General features: G+C 39.8%; 1 protein-coding gene across 4 annotated transcripts in view; it reads right to left on the reverse strand.

Annotated features, from left to right (window-relative positions):
• Positions 1-240: 240 nt before the first annotated feature.
• ZNF350 (zinc finger protein 350) overlaps positions 241-15,048 on the reverse strand; it is a 17,380-nt gene continuing 2,572 nt past the window's right edge. Inside the window, exons 2-5 of one of the 4 annotated variants that reach the window (XM_032264370.1) lie at positions 10,710-10,891; positions 5,937-6,063; positions 5,548-5,643; positions 241-3,221 (exon numbers count right to left, since the gene is read on the reverse strand). In XM_032264370.1, coding sequence (XP_032120261.1) covers positions 1,867-3,221; positions 5,548-5,643; positions 5,937-6,063; positions 10,710-10,724 — 1,593 coding nt within the window. In that variant the 5' untranslated portion in view covers positions 10,725-10,891 and the 3' untranslated portion in view covers positions 241-1,866. Of the gene's footprint in view, positions 3,222-5,547; positions 5,644-5,936; positions 6,078-9,680; positions 10,076-10,709; positions 10,894-15,048 lie in introns of those variants that run through there. The other 3 variants (XM_032264373.1, XM_032264371.1, XM_032264369.1) reach the window with 3 other exon arrangements.

The raw sequence follows: 15,048 nt of genomic DNA on the forward strand, positions 1-15,048 counted from the left end.
CACTTAACTGCTGTTCACAATGAACTGTGAGTTCCACAAAGGCAAAAACTCTAATTTTTTTTAGCCCCAGTGCTCAGAACAAAAACTGGAACACAGCGCTTCAATAATAAGACTGTTGAACAAATAACTGTATCTAAAACAGTGCCTTGCATAGTGATGGTACAATAAAGTTACCTAGTAACCCAGGATCTCTGCTGAATTCTGAGCTAGTCACAGCAAGGCAAATTTCCATTTTTTTTTCCTATGAACAGCACTCACTGTAACTTGGACAGTGTATCCACATAGGGATGAAGGTTAAAAAACTGGATAAAGAAAGGCAAGAGACCTAATCCCAGAAAAGTCAGAATAATGATGAAGATAAAGCACGTCTAAAAAAAAAAATCACAGTTCAGCAGGCCACAGAGGAGCTGGATCTTTGAAATGGTAACTCTAGCAGGTAATAGGTCTTACAGACAAATAAACGGGTCATTTCTAAGATGCCACAGAAGAAATCCACCTCCTCCCATCTGTTACGGTCTCGTCCATTCTTGGAGACCAAGATTTTCATCTTCCTTCTGTGTTCTACTTATTCTAAGGGTCATTTTCCTTTTATGTCCTGCTCCTTTTATATTTGTTTAAATCTTTCTTATACCCATTGCTGGAGGTAAAAAAGAAAAAGAAAAAAAAAAAGAAATATATTTGTTTAAGTCACTCTAATCACACGAAAGTTGTGACAATTCCATTCTTTACAACTGTCATTCCCTTCGATGACAAAATAACTTTAACCTATTAATTCATACATTCACTCTCCAAATCAATATATAATTAGTTTTGTTTTTCTATGTGTTGGGAAATATTAGATCATGCAAACTGGAGAGTCCAGTGTAACTTTCTGGGATGTCGGAAATGATGACAAAGAGTCCCCACTATGTCCAAGTTCTGCTCACTGTGCTGTCCAGTTTGGTAGCCGCTACTCACATACAGCTCTTGAACACTGAAGGAACTGAGTTTTTAAAGTTTGTGTTCAGTTTCTTTAATTCTAACATGTAAGTACCCACAAGACTTAGCAAGGAATCTGTAATTTCTTGGAGAGATAAGACATGGGCATTTAAAAAAAAAAAACCCTCATTTTTGTACTAAGGTGCTTAAATACCATTAACAGCAGTCTTTATGCTACTCCTTGAACAACAAATTATCATGTCCCCTAGACAGTTACTCCATGTCCATTTCACAGAATGTAGATATTTGCATCCCCTGACTAGATTAGCTGAATGTAATGATACAAGTTAAAGATAACCACACAAACTCTCCAAACTTTTTCTTCTTTGTTTACCACTCTGACCTCCACTCCGGGAACAGGACAGGGTACAAAGGAAATAATTTTTAAATATTTGTTTAATGAAACAAACTGACTATTGTTTCAGAGATTACTCTGCATAATATAAAGTTCTGAAAGTTTATGGTCCTGATTTTCAATTAATCCTTCACACTGATCTAAGGAAACTGAATTGACACATACATGTCCCACATCCTACCAATCCAGTATTAGCCCTTTCCCATCAACTGCCCCTTTCGGGGCTTTTCAGTCACTGCAACTCTCCAGATACCGATTATCTCATCTGTTTGAAAAATTCGCAGTACTTAATTTCCTCCACTTAAAAGTACCTGGGCTTCCTTCATTCATTTAATTGACACAATAGAGCAAATGCTGTGTATGTGCACAGGGTAAGATTAGATTTTGCCTTTGTATTATAGCATATTTTAAATAGGATGAGTTTATCAGGCTTTTTCAGCCTTACACACTTTCTCTCAGTGTATACTTTTAAGCCACATAATGAACTACAAATTTTTGCTCAACTCTTTTCCACATAGATCTGAGCTTTCTTCCTATGAGTTTTCTGTAACATAAAATAAGACATAATTGATCACGGAAGGCACGACTACATTCACTGCATTCACAAGGTTTCTGTCCTGTGCAAATCCTCTGTTATCTTCTGAGGCTGCACATCTGACCACTGGCTGTCCCACAAGGACTACATTCCTGTTTGCTAGGAGGCCACTGATGTTTAATGATGTCTGAGGGGCCATGGAAGGCAGTTGTGTAGTCACCATGCTAGCAGAGTTTTTCTCCTGCATGACATCACTGGTGTGTAATAAGCTGTGTCTCTCTGCAGGAGGATTTTCCACCTTGGCTGCCTCTTGTTTCTCCCTTGTGTGTATTCTCTTATGCTTAACCAGGCACGACATATAAGCAAAAGCTTTGCCACACTCATTACAGCCATAAGGTCTCTCTCCTGTATGAGTCCTTTGATGGACAATGAGCTTTTGCTTCGTGCTAAAGGCTTTCCCACATTCATTGCATTCAAAAGGTTTCTCTCCTGTGTGAATTCTTTGATGTTTAATGAGACCTGACTTCTGAGAACAGGATTTTCCACATTCACTGCACACAAAGGGCGTCTTTCCTGTGTGAAATCTCTGATGTGCTATGAGGCAAGTCTTCTGAATGAAGCCCTTTCCACATTCATTGCATATATAAGGTTTCTCACCTGTATGAATTCGCTGGTGTACAATGAGATTTCCTTTCTGGATGAAGCCTTTCCCACATTCACTGCATATGTAGGGTTTCTCTCCTGTATGTGTTTTCTGATGTATGTTGAGCCGTGACTTCTTGAGAAAGGCTTTGCCACATTCAGGGCATTCATACGGTTTTTCTCCTGTATGAGTTCTCTGATGTTCAGTGAGCATGAACTTTCTGGAGAAGGCTTTCTCACATAGACTACATCTGTGGGGTTTCTCTCCTGTATGCATTACCTGGTGATCAGTTAGCCAAGACTTCTTGATGAAGGCTTTCCCACATTCACTGCATACATGATGCTTCTCTAATTTTCGAGTTTTCTGATGCTTGGGATTGATGAATTGGGACTTAGTGCTGATGGATTTTTGACTTGCAGGAAATTTAATTGCAGTATGAAATCGTTCACTGTTGGCATGAAGAAAGGAGTCCCCATTTCCTGTAAACTCAGCAGACTTTATTTCATAGCGTTTGTTCTGGTTAACTAAAGTTAAATTTGATTTCGAACTTTTTCTATCTAAGTCAAATATATCATGATTTTGCCCTAACAGAAACTGACTTTTGCTCCAATGAAGAATATTTTCAAATGCATCATTTTCATGACATTGTTTCCTTCTGTTTACCAGGCTTTCATGCTGTAAGTGCACATGATCATCAAATTTCCAGATTTCTAGAAAGAAAAGAACAAAGATTTCCATCATTTTATTTGGAGTAAAAGTTTTTTTGTTTGTTTATTTTAGATGGAGTTTTGCTCTGTTGCCCAGCTTGCAGTGCAATGCTGTGATCTTGGCTCACTGAAACCTCCACCTCCCAGGTTCAAGCAATTCTCCTGCCTCAGCCTCCCAAGTAGCTGGGATTACAGGTGCCTACCACCACACCCAGCTAATTTTGTATATTTAGTAGAGATGGGGTTTCACCATGTTGGCCAGGCTGATCTCAAACTCCTGACCTCAGGTAATCCACCTGCCTCAGTTTCCCAAAGTGCTGGGATTACAGGCATGAGCTGCTGCGCCTGACCCCAAAGTATTGTTTTTAATGCCTTGATGTGAAGTGTCTCTTTGGTAATAACCATATGATCTGAGTGTAAATAAAACTTCATGTTCAATGTTCCTTGTATGTTGGCAAAAAAGAATAATATAAACAAACTAAAAGGTAAAAGCAGTTAGCATAATAACAAGGTTAGATGACTAACAATTAAGACAGATTTGGCTGCTTTCTAAATATGCCTTGCGAAACAAAGACCTTAAAATACAAGCAATTCACTGTGACCAGCAGACCAGAGGTTGGAGGGGCCACTTCATCCAAAGGGCAGATTCATTAATTCCACACACTCTTACTGAATGATCACCATGGGCCAGGCAAGGTGCTAGTGTTGGGGATAGGCATGAGAATCACTTGAACCTAGGAGGCAGAGGTTGCAGTGAGCCAAGATCACACCATTGCACTCCAGCCTGGACAACAGAGTAAGACTCTGTCTCAAAAAAAAAGTAAATTAGGCCGGGTGTGGTGGCTCATACCTATAATCCCAGCACTTTGGGAGGCCAAGGCGGGTGGATCACAAGGTCAGGAGTTTGAGACCAGCCTGGCCAACATGTTGAAACCCCATCTCTACTAAAAATTAAAAAAAAAGAAAAAAATTAGCCAGGTGTGGTGGCGCATGCCTGTAATCCCAGCTACTTGGGAGGCTGAGGCAGTAGAATCTCTTGAACCTGGGAGGCGAGGTTGCAGTGAGCCGAGATCACACCACTGCACTCCGGTTTGGTGACAGAGCAAGACTTTGTCTCAAAGAAAAAAAATTAATAAAAATAAATAATAATAAATGCTCTTTAAATGATTGAGTCAGGGAAGAAATCATGTGTGGAACACACCCGGGAGGGTTTAGGAAAGAAGACAGAAATCTCTTTGTGAGCAAGATGATATTATATCACAGAGATCACTGAAATGAGAAATTTGACAGGTAACACGGTTTACTGAAACTTAGTGTCATCAGAATACAATGGGCGAAACAAAGCAAATTATTAAATACAGAATGGAATGAAATGGAAGTGGGCAGGAGTTATGACCTGGTTTAAGCTGGACTTGAGAATGCAGGATGTTAAAGAAATAACTTTTTTACTTAGAGATCCATCATGACTAGCAGAGACCTTTAAAGAAGAAAGCTCTTCAGGCAGGTGATGCCTAGATGGTCAAGATGTAGGATGCACAGGAACAGACGAGAATTGAAACTTAGGGGTTTTCTTGGAGGAAAAATGATTCTAGTTCCTTGCAGTTACTAGGAGCTCAGGAGAAAGTTGCCATCAGGTAAATTATATAGAACTAAAATCTGTGTGAGCATTTACCCCCACCCCTATAAGCCAAAAAAAAAAAAAAAATCTAAAATCTGTGTTAGAGAGGAATAGGGAGATGTCAATTTTGGACTCTCCTCCAGGGAATGGAAGGAGCTTAACTTACTAGGATTAAGGAAACTTTGAAGAGTGAAGGGCACAGATGAGAAAATGGAAAACAGGGCCTTTGGAGAACCTACGAATAAGGAAAAAGAGAAGCTAAGGAAACCAAGGCACAGTGAAAGCCCAGTTGTCCTTGAGGAAGCTGCATCCAACACAGGACAGGTGTTAGGAGGGGTGGTCAGCACTAGCCAAGGGGCAGAAAGGGGCCAGAGTCAGAAAACAGTGAGGACTTCAAAGTTTCCTCTTTGGACAGAGGCCTGGAAGGTGGAATTTCATAACAAGAGAGGGGGAAGCATATGAAGAAGGGAAATATTTGAAACCTGAGGAAGAAGAAAATTAGGCAGGCAAACAAAAAATATATAGATAAAATAATCAGATCTCTGAAGAGATAAAGGGATTTTTTTTTAAACTGTAAATTCCTACAAAGAAAAATGTTCTCACACTGGGAGAGAGATGTGTGGAGGAGCTGTTTACACATCCTCAAACCCCCTCCACAGCTCTGTTGCCTTCTCTGTGACTCCCACAGCCTTCTGCCTTGCAAGTTCTCACCTGAACAGCCTCCACTGTGGATTCCATCTTTTATTGTCCACGGTGGTTGTCCTTGTTCCAACTTGAAGAGTGCATCTGGTTTACTGGCTTGATACCCTGTTCAGGGAAATGATAGAAGACTTAGATATATCAAATTGGGCTGGCAATGTCAAAAAGGGAGAATGTTACATTTTAAGAACCAAACCTTCATATGAAAGTGTAGTTTCATATCTGTAACATCAAGGTTTTCTCTCACAAGAGGGTAGATTACACTGTATTGTGTGGGAGCAAAGGAAAGATCTGAGAATCTACCACTTCAGAGTACTCCAGGTATTCCAAAGAGGTAAGCATCTGAGAAAGGAAGGCCATTGACTAGGCACCCTTTGAGTGACAGAGGCAGCTGTCCTCACCCACTGCAACTAGGTTGCTATAGTTCTCCAACATCACATCCCGGTACAGGTCCTTCTGAGCAGGGCCTAGGAGCTGCCACTCCTCCCAAGTGAAGTCCACAGCCACATCCTCCAGTGTTAGGGATTCCTGTAATAACAGTCCTGTTTAATGAAGTAATGCATTTTTGATGATATGGAAGAAATGCTAAAGTTTTTTTGCTCATTTCCACTCTACAGGCTATGTTTATATACCAAATAGTTTTAAAAAAAAATACATTGTGGAAGAAGTAAAGTCTTAATGAAATATTCTGTAATTGTATATTCAGTCATCCTCCATTCACCCAACTGGAAGTTTCTATAATGTGTAGCAGTTAAATCTTGCTAACCTAGGGCCAGGTGCAGTGACTCATGCCTATAATCCCAGCACTTTGGGAGGCCAAGGTGGGCAGATCATGAGGTCAGGAGTTCAAGACCACCCTGGCCAACATAGTGAAACCCCATCTCTACCAAAAATACAAAAATTAGCCAGGTATGGTGGCATACACCTGTAGTCCCAGCTACTCAAGAGGCTGAGGCAGGAGAATCACTTGAACCCAGGAGGCGGAGGTTGCAGTGAGCCGAGATCCCACCACTGCACTCCAGCTTGGGCAACAGAGCAAGACTTCATCTCAAAAAACAAAAGAAAAAAACATGCTAACCCAGAAACAACATATTTACATATTTTATATATGTGAATATATACAAATAAATGTACATATATTTATTTTATATACATGCAGACAAAAGACATATATACAGTCGTCCCTCAGTGTCTATAGGGTATAGGTTCCAGGACCTCCTGAGGATGCTGAAATGTCTGATATAAAATGGCATGGTATTGGTCAGGCACAGTAGATCACCCCTGTAATCCTAGCACTTTGGGAGGCCGAGGCAGGAGGGTTGCTTGAGCCCAGGAGTTCAAGACCAGCCTGGGCAACAACGTGACACCCCGTCTGTACAAAAATTTTAAAAATTAGTTAGGTACAGTTGGGAGTGCCTGTGGGCCCAGCTACTTGGGAGGCTGAGGCAGGAGGCTCATTTGAGCCCAGGAGATAAGAGACTACAGTGAGTTATGATCATGCCACTGTACTTCAGCCTGAGAAACAGAGAAAGACTCCGTCTTTAATAAAATGAAATAAAATAAAATGGGAGAGTACTTGCAGATTTGCATGTAACCCATGCACATCCTCCTGTATACATTTTTTTTTCTTTTTAAATGGAGACTCACTCTCCCAGGCTGGAGTACAGTGGCATAATCTCAGCTCACTGCAACCTCCACCTCCCAGGATCAGGCAATTCTCCTACCTCAGCCTCCCAAGTAGCTGGGACTACAGGCATGTGCCACCACACCCAGCTAATTTTTTTTTTTTTTTTTTTTGAGATGGAATTTCACTCTTGTTGCCCAGGCTGGACTGCAATGGCGCAATCTCAGCTCACTGCAACCTCCACCTATCAGGTTCAAGCCATTCTCCTGCCTCAGCCTCACGAGTAACTGGGATTACAGGCACCCACCACCACACCCAGCTAATTTTTTTGTATTTTTCGTAGAGACAGGATTTCACTATGTTGGCCAGACTAGTCTCAAACTCCTGATCTCAGGCAGTCCACCCGCCTTGGCCTCCCAAAGTGCTGGGATTACAGGTGTGAGCCACCATGCCCGGTCATATGTACTTTAAATTATCCTTAGATTACTTACAATATCTAATACAATGTAAATGCTATGACAACAGTTGTTATGCTGTATTGTTTAGGGAATCATGACAATAAAAAAGTCTTTATGTGTTCAGTACACATGCTTTTTAAAAAATATGTTTTCAATCCTCAGCTGGTTGAATCCATGGATGTGGAAGTTATGGATATGGAGAGCTAACTATATTTCACAAATCCAGGCCTCTTATATTTCTGATGAACTAATTATAAATTGAAGTTTCCCAGGATCCTCTCCTTGAGTTTGATAATTTTTGAAGAAGGAGAAAATCGAGTAATGGAGAAACAATATCCAATGATCTAACACTGAGAATTTTTCAGAATTGATTAAACACTCCAAACATCAAACTCAAGAAACCCAACAAGTTTTCAAGCATGAAATTTACACACAGACACATCAGATTGAAACAAATTCACCACATACAAAGGGGAGACTATAAAAGCATCCAGACACCAAGACAGATGACCGACAAAGGAGACACAATTTTCTGACAGCTGACTGCTCCACAGAAATACTTACAGCCAGTGAACATTGGAACAAAAAGCATAGGGTCGTCAGCCCTTGGACAACACAGCCCAACACTGAAGACCATCTGGGATTGAAAAGCATGGCTAGCAAAGGACCCACAGCCCTGTAATAGTGACAATTAAGACTGCTTATCAATGAATTATCAATCTTCTGTCTCAGGATGCGTTTAAAGGATACTGCTGGGTGTGAAATTGAGTCAGTAAAGACCCAGGGAACAGCAGAAGGTATACTCTATCCTCATTTTATTGTAGAGGCCAGTGAACAGACTTGGTAGACAATACAAGTACTTAATCCTGGTTGGTTTACCCATTCTAAATTATTTATATGGGTATCTATCTATCTGGAAAAAAGTAAAGTGAAAGTCCTACCTCAATCCACACTCAAAAATGATTTACTATATGACTGATCTATAGCAGGTAGATTCGATGGCTCAATGAACTCCACCCTCCCAGTATTCACACCTTTATGTAGTTCCCCCTCCTTGAGCATGGACTGCCCTAGTGACTGACTTCCATCCAGAAGAATATGGCAAAGGTGTTAGAATCTCACTTCCTTAATTAAGCTACATGAGATGTGTTTTAAAAAATTATTCAATGAGAATTGTTAAAGCACAGTAAGGAGGACTTTATTCAGGGCCATTATGATAGGTATAAAGACAAATGTAATAGGATTTTGCAGTGGTAGAGGGTGACTGGACTCCAAATACAGCATAAGCAAGTGGAATTTATAGCTAAGGAGTAGAGGGTCAGTAATACAAAATTACTAAGAGGGCTGGGCACAGTGGCTTATGCCTATAATCCCAGCACTTTGAGAGGCTGAGGCAGGCAGATCACCTGAGGTCAGGAGTTCGAGACCAGCCTGGCCAATATGGTGAAACCCCAACTCTACTAAAAATACAAAAATTAGCCAGGTGTAGTGGCACATGCCTGTAGTCCCAGCTAATCAGGAGGCTGACGCAGGAGAATCACTTGAATCTGGGAAGCAGAGGTTACAGTGAGCCAAGATGGCACCACTGCACTCCAGCCTGGGTGACAAAGTGAGACTCTGTCTCAAAAAAAAAAAAAAAAAATTACTAAAAGGAAACACTGGAGTAAAGGAGAGTTTGCCTGAACTATGCCAACACAATTCTTGCTAAAGACAGGACAGGGTAATCACACATCACCTGCAGGATGGTGAAGGACAAGGAACCCAGTCAGATATTGAGGGTTATCAAATCTTCAGGGTGGGGGTTCCTGCTAAACTGACTTAGCAGGGTTCTTTGCTAAAATTAGACTTTACAAGGAAGTGCACAGATGGGCCTAGGAACCTGACTAAAGTTTGTTTCAGCAAAGAATCTTAGATGTTACTTCTGTCTTACTGGCTTTGATGAAGCAAGTTGCCATGTAAAAGAAAACCCACTTGGCAACGAACTGAGTGCTGCCTCTGACCAACAGTGAGGACGAGAGGCCTTGAATCCAATAACCCTCATAGAAATGAATTCTGCCAACAACCTGTAAGTGAGCTTGGAAGCAGATCCTCTCCATTCAAGCCTGAGATCAGACTCCCGCTCCAGCCAACACCTTGACTGAAGCCTTGTGAGAGACCATGAAGCAGAGCACCAAGCTATGCTTTGCCCAGATTCCTGACCACAGAAACTTGGACACAGTGTGTATTCTTTCAGGCTGCTAAAATTTGGTGACAATATGTAAGGAAGATAGAAAACTAATACAAGACCTAAACACAAAACAACAAAATTATGGAAAATACATGTGGTACAAATCAAAAGCTAGAAATGAAGACAATGATAATTTTGTAATAAAGCTTTAATCAAACATTAAGGCCACACACAGTGGCTCATGTCTGTAATCCTGGCACTATGGGAAGCCAAGGGAGGAGGATCATTTGTGGTCAGGAGTTCGAGACCAGCCTGGGCCATATACCAAGACCCCATCTCTCCAAAAAAATTTAAAAATTGGCCTAGCATGATGGTGTGTACCTATAGTTCCAACTACTCTAGAGGGTGAGGTGAGAGGATCACTTGAACACAGGCAGTCAAGGCTGCAGTATGCTGTGATCGCACCACTGCACTTCAGCCAGGGGGACAGGCAAGATCCTGTCTCCAAAAAATACATATATCAAAACTTCTACATGGAAAGAAACAAGTGACAGTCTGGAAAAAAATATCTGCAACATATAAAAGTATCAATATACAGTGGATGTAAACAACGCCTATGAATGAGACAAAACAGATTTTTCAATAAGGCAGGGAAAAGCACAGGTATTTTATAGAGCAAACAATTTAACTGACCAAGAAAGATTTAAATCTCACCAGTAATTGGAAAAATGCAAAATAAAGCAGGACAATACAGTCCTTATACTACTATGTTGTATGATATTGAGTTTAAAAACTAAGCTTATTTCTCTCCAGATCCTGTTTTTTGAAGTTTATACTTTTTGTATTAGTGAAATTGATTTTTATAGGGCTCTACAAATCTATTATGGCACAAATGAAAGAATAAAACAAACCAAAAGTTAGTTACCTGGGCCTGGATCATTTTCTTCTGTTCCTGGAAAATGACATTCAACTGGGATAGTCTGTCTTTGTATCTTCTGGACTTCTCTTCAGAAGTCTCAGTCTTGAGTCGTGCCCCTAGAAATGCTGATACCCAAATCTGCGTCCTCCCTCTTCAGGTGACGTTTTTAGCTCTTGAGGAGTCAGAACCTGTGGGTCGAAGATCAAATTCAGCATAAGCGGTACATTTTCTCTGGGCCCAGATACTCTCACTGCTCCTAGGCATCCATCTTAAAACAATGCCCCCAATATAGTTAACTATCCCTTTATTTGGAGCCCCAGAAGATTTTATTCCTCTGGCCAATAACATCTAGGATTCTAAATGTGGTGGAGCTATGCCTTTTTTCTATGACAGTTTCCATGGAAAGACTGTGAATAGGAAATGAGACCCACCACAGCACCATGCCTCAGGAGCCGGTGAACTCTCAGGCAGATTAGTTTTAGAAAAGAGATAATCAGCAAGGAGAGGAGCTGGTCTTTGTTTTCCTTTAAATCACGGCGCTCACACACCTCTTCAAAAGTCTTTGTACAGCGTGTGAGGATATGTACTTCAGTTTGAAAGTCAATGTACTGGGCAAATCATAAGCATTGTCATAAAAACAGTAGTGACAATATTTTAGGAGGTTTTAAATACATAAAAAGCTAAAATACACAATAATTTACTAGATAAATTAGAAGGTGATAAATGAAGTTGGCATGCTCTAAGGTTTCTGTAGAATGAAAAAGTGCTAATTAACAGAATATGACAAAGGTTGCACACTGCATGTAATTTCTAGTGTTATAAATAAAACTAGTAAGTCTGGGTGCAGTGGCTCATGCCCGTAATCCAACACTTTAGGAGGTTGAGGTGGGGGGATTACTTGCTGTCAGGAGTTTGAGAGACCATCCTGGCCAATGTGGTGAAACCCCGTCTCTACTAAAAATACAAAATTAGCAGGGCATGGTGGCATGCGCCTGTAATTCCAGCTACTCGGGAGGCTGAGGCAGGAGAATCACTTGAACCTGGGAGGTGGGTGTTACAGTGAGCCAAGACTGTGCCATTGCACTCCAGCCTGGGCAAAAAGAGCAAAACTCTGTCTAAAAAACAAAACAACAACAACAAAAAAACTAGTAATTGTTTTAAAGGACATAATTTCCATGCCAACAAAGTGGGGAAACGTAATAATAAGCAACTCATCCAAAAGAAGAGAATCAAATACATAAAGCAAATACAATGCATTTAGATAGCTATTATAAAATAAAAAGTACTAAGAAAGTTATATTACATTAAGTTTTTCATGCTCAGTAAAAACATAGCATGGATTCCAGTTAATTACATTAAATATAAATGCCTCAAAATTGTCAGAATGGATTAAAAATTAAAATCCAGCAACATGCAGTTATAATAGTTGATATGTCCAAAACAAAATGATATGGGAAGTTTGAGAGTAAAACGTTGGAGACAATATGCCACAGAGAGAGTAAGCACAGATAATCTGTTGTAACTGTATCCTCAGACAACATTGACCAGAAATGCTAAACAATTATCAGAGAGCGCCAGGCGCGGTGGCTCAAGCCTGTAATCCCAGCACTTTGGGAGGCCGAGACGAGTGGATCACGAGGTCATGGGTGAAACCCCATCTCTATTAAAAATACAAAACATTAGCTGGGCATGGCGGCGCGTGCCTGTAGTCCCAGCTACTCAGGAGGCTGAGGCAGGAGAATTTCCTGAACCCAGGAGGCGGAGGCTGCGGTGAGCCGAGATCGTGCCATTGCACTCCAGCCTGGGTAACAAGAGTGAATCTCCGTCTCAAAAAAAAAAAAAAGAATGATCAGAGAGCAAGAGAAACAATGCTTACTGAAAAGAGGCACAATTTATCTCTTCATTCATAGAAATACTCTGTATCTATATCCGTAACAGTCTTGAAATGTATACAGCAAAAAATAGACCCCAAAACAAGAAACAGAAAATTCAGACTAAAAGAAGACTTAACACACCTCTCTTAGTAACCGACAGAACAAACAGACCATCAACAAACAAAATAAAATTTATAAATGAGAAAGAAATGAAACCTTTTATCTGAGGAATGTGACTCCCTTTAAATTATCAGGTCTAGAGAGGCATTAAAATGTGACAGCAGTCTTTCTGATAGGGGTTCTTCTGATAGGGGCTCCCCTGAAAAGAAATTAAAAACTAAAAAAAAAAATTAATATTACAATAGTCACATCTCATTCCCCTCAAGCTAAATAATTATCTCTTAAAGCCAATTGCTATGTAGGCTCTGGACTAACTCACACCGACTAGACATAAAATGCCACTCATTGGACAGCACAACTCATAAAACTCCAGAGTTAACAATGTATAGCCAGCCACTAATTGATGTTACTCTGTAAACCAATGAGAATTGCTGCCAGACAACTGTATGTCAGCTCACGGTTTTTCTCTTTTGCCTTAAAACCTACTTGTAACAAAGTCCTAACACAGCACTTCCCAAGGCAATGTCAAAGTATTTTCTCAGGCTGCTGTCGTCATTTTGTCTCAAGTAAACTCTAAAATTGTATTTTGTGCCTCAGTTTCCTCCTTTAGGTTGACATAAACAATATCATTTAGAAGAACTCGAATATATGTTTAACATTAGAAACACCGAGATAAATTTTGACAGTTTTAAATGAATGCAAAGAGGCACTACAAAGATGAGTTGGAAAACAAAGCATTTTTAAAGTGTCAAGTCTCCCAATCTACAGATTCAACGAAATCAGAATCAAAATCCCAAACTTACAATGAAAATATTAAATAGCTATAAACTATTTTTAAAAGTTTGAAAAAAAGAAGACGTGCCCTATCAGTTATCAGGACTTACACAGGTACTTTAATCAGGACAGCACAATATTAGTACAATGACAGACAAATAGAACAAAGAAACAATAAAATGCTTACAAACAGAATTGAGCACATACAGAGTCTGAATGACAGTAATAGCTCTGCAGGGAAGTAGATAAAGGCTGTCTTTTCAATAAATGGAACTGAGGGCACCATGGCTCATACCTGTAATCCCAGAACTTTGGGAGGCTGAGGCTGGTAAATCATTTGAGACCAGGAGTTTTAAGACCAGCCTGGCCATCATGGCAAAGCCCCGTCTCTACTAAAAATACAAAAATTAGCCAGGCATGGTGGCTCATACTGGTAATCCCAGCTACTCGGGAGGCTGAGGCACAAGAATCGCTTGATCTTAAAACAAAACAAAACAAAACAAAACAAAAAAGAGCAGAATAGCTTGATCCTGAAAGGCGAAGATTGCAGTTGAGCCAAGATCGTGCCACTGCATGGAGATGGGAACAGAAGGTTAAAAGCCTCCTCACAACATATACAAAAAACATTTTAGGATCAACTGTCAATTTCAATGATAGAAGCATCTCAATAAAGTTTTAAAGAAGATTAATATAAAAGATTCAATGTTATTAGGATATGGACAGATGTTTTAAACAGGCCACATAAAGCACACTATAAAGCAAACCATATTCTGCTAGGGGAACTATAAGTGGTACAACCACTTTAGAAAACAGTTTGACATCTATTTAGACTGAAATTATACACACCCTATGAAGCAGTGATTTTAGTCTGAGGTGCACATCTAGGTATATATCGCTGTCTCTCCCAAATGAGAGTACATGTGAACCAGAAGACATTTACACAAATTTTCATAGATGCATTATTCGTAATAATACAAGCTTTAGGCAATACAAATGTAATTAATAATAGAAAAAAACTGCTATATATTCACATAATGGAATGTGATACAAAAATTTGTACCTTTGGCCCAGCCTGCAAGAATGCTTTTTACATTTTTAAAAGGCTATAAAACAAAAAGCAAAGTAGCATATGCAGGAGACCATATGTAGCCTGCAAGCCCTAAAATATTCTCTGTAAATTTGCCTGATCCTTGTCATTGTGCAAAGAAAATATACTCAGATGCAACAGGAAAGACCTTCACCAATAATGAGCAAAAGAAGGCTGACACAAAAAAAGAATGATGTACAATTCCACTGATACACAGTTTAAAATAGGCAAACCTATATTAACTACAATGATAAATCACAATTAATTATATGGTAAAACTATAAAGAAAAGCCTAAATTACTTTTCGGTGTAAGGATGGAAAAAGGCTCACAGAACACCGCTGGCCTACTGACAATAATCTATTTCTTGACCTGGGCAATGATTGCTTATACATATATTGCCTCCATGATAATTAAATTGTACATTTAAAATACATAAATCCAAAAACCTAAAATGCAATTAAAAAAAAAAAAAGAAAACTGGGCCGGGC

The sequence above is a fragment of the Sapajus apella genome, unplaced genomic scaffold (genome assembly GCF_009761245.1).
Source record: "Sapajus apella isolate SASKATOON/1434 unplaced genomic scaffold, GSC_monkey_1.0 scaffold144, whole genome shotgun sequence".
Taxonomy (NCBI): Eukaryota; Metazoa; Chordata; class Mammalia; order Primates; family Cebidae; genus Sapajus; species Sapajus apella.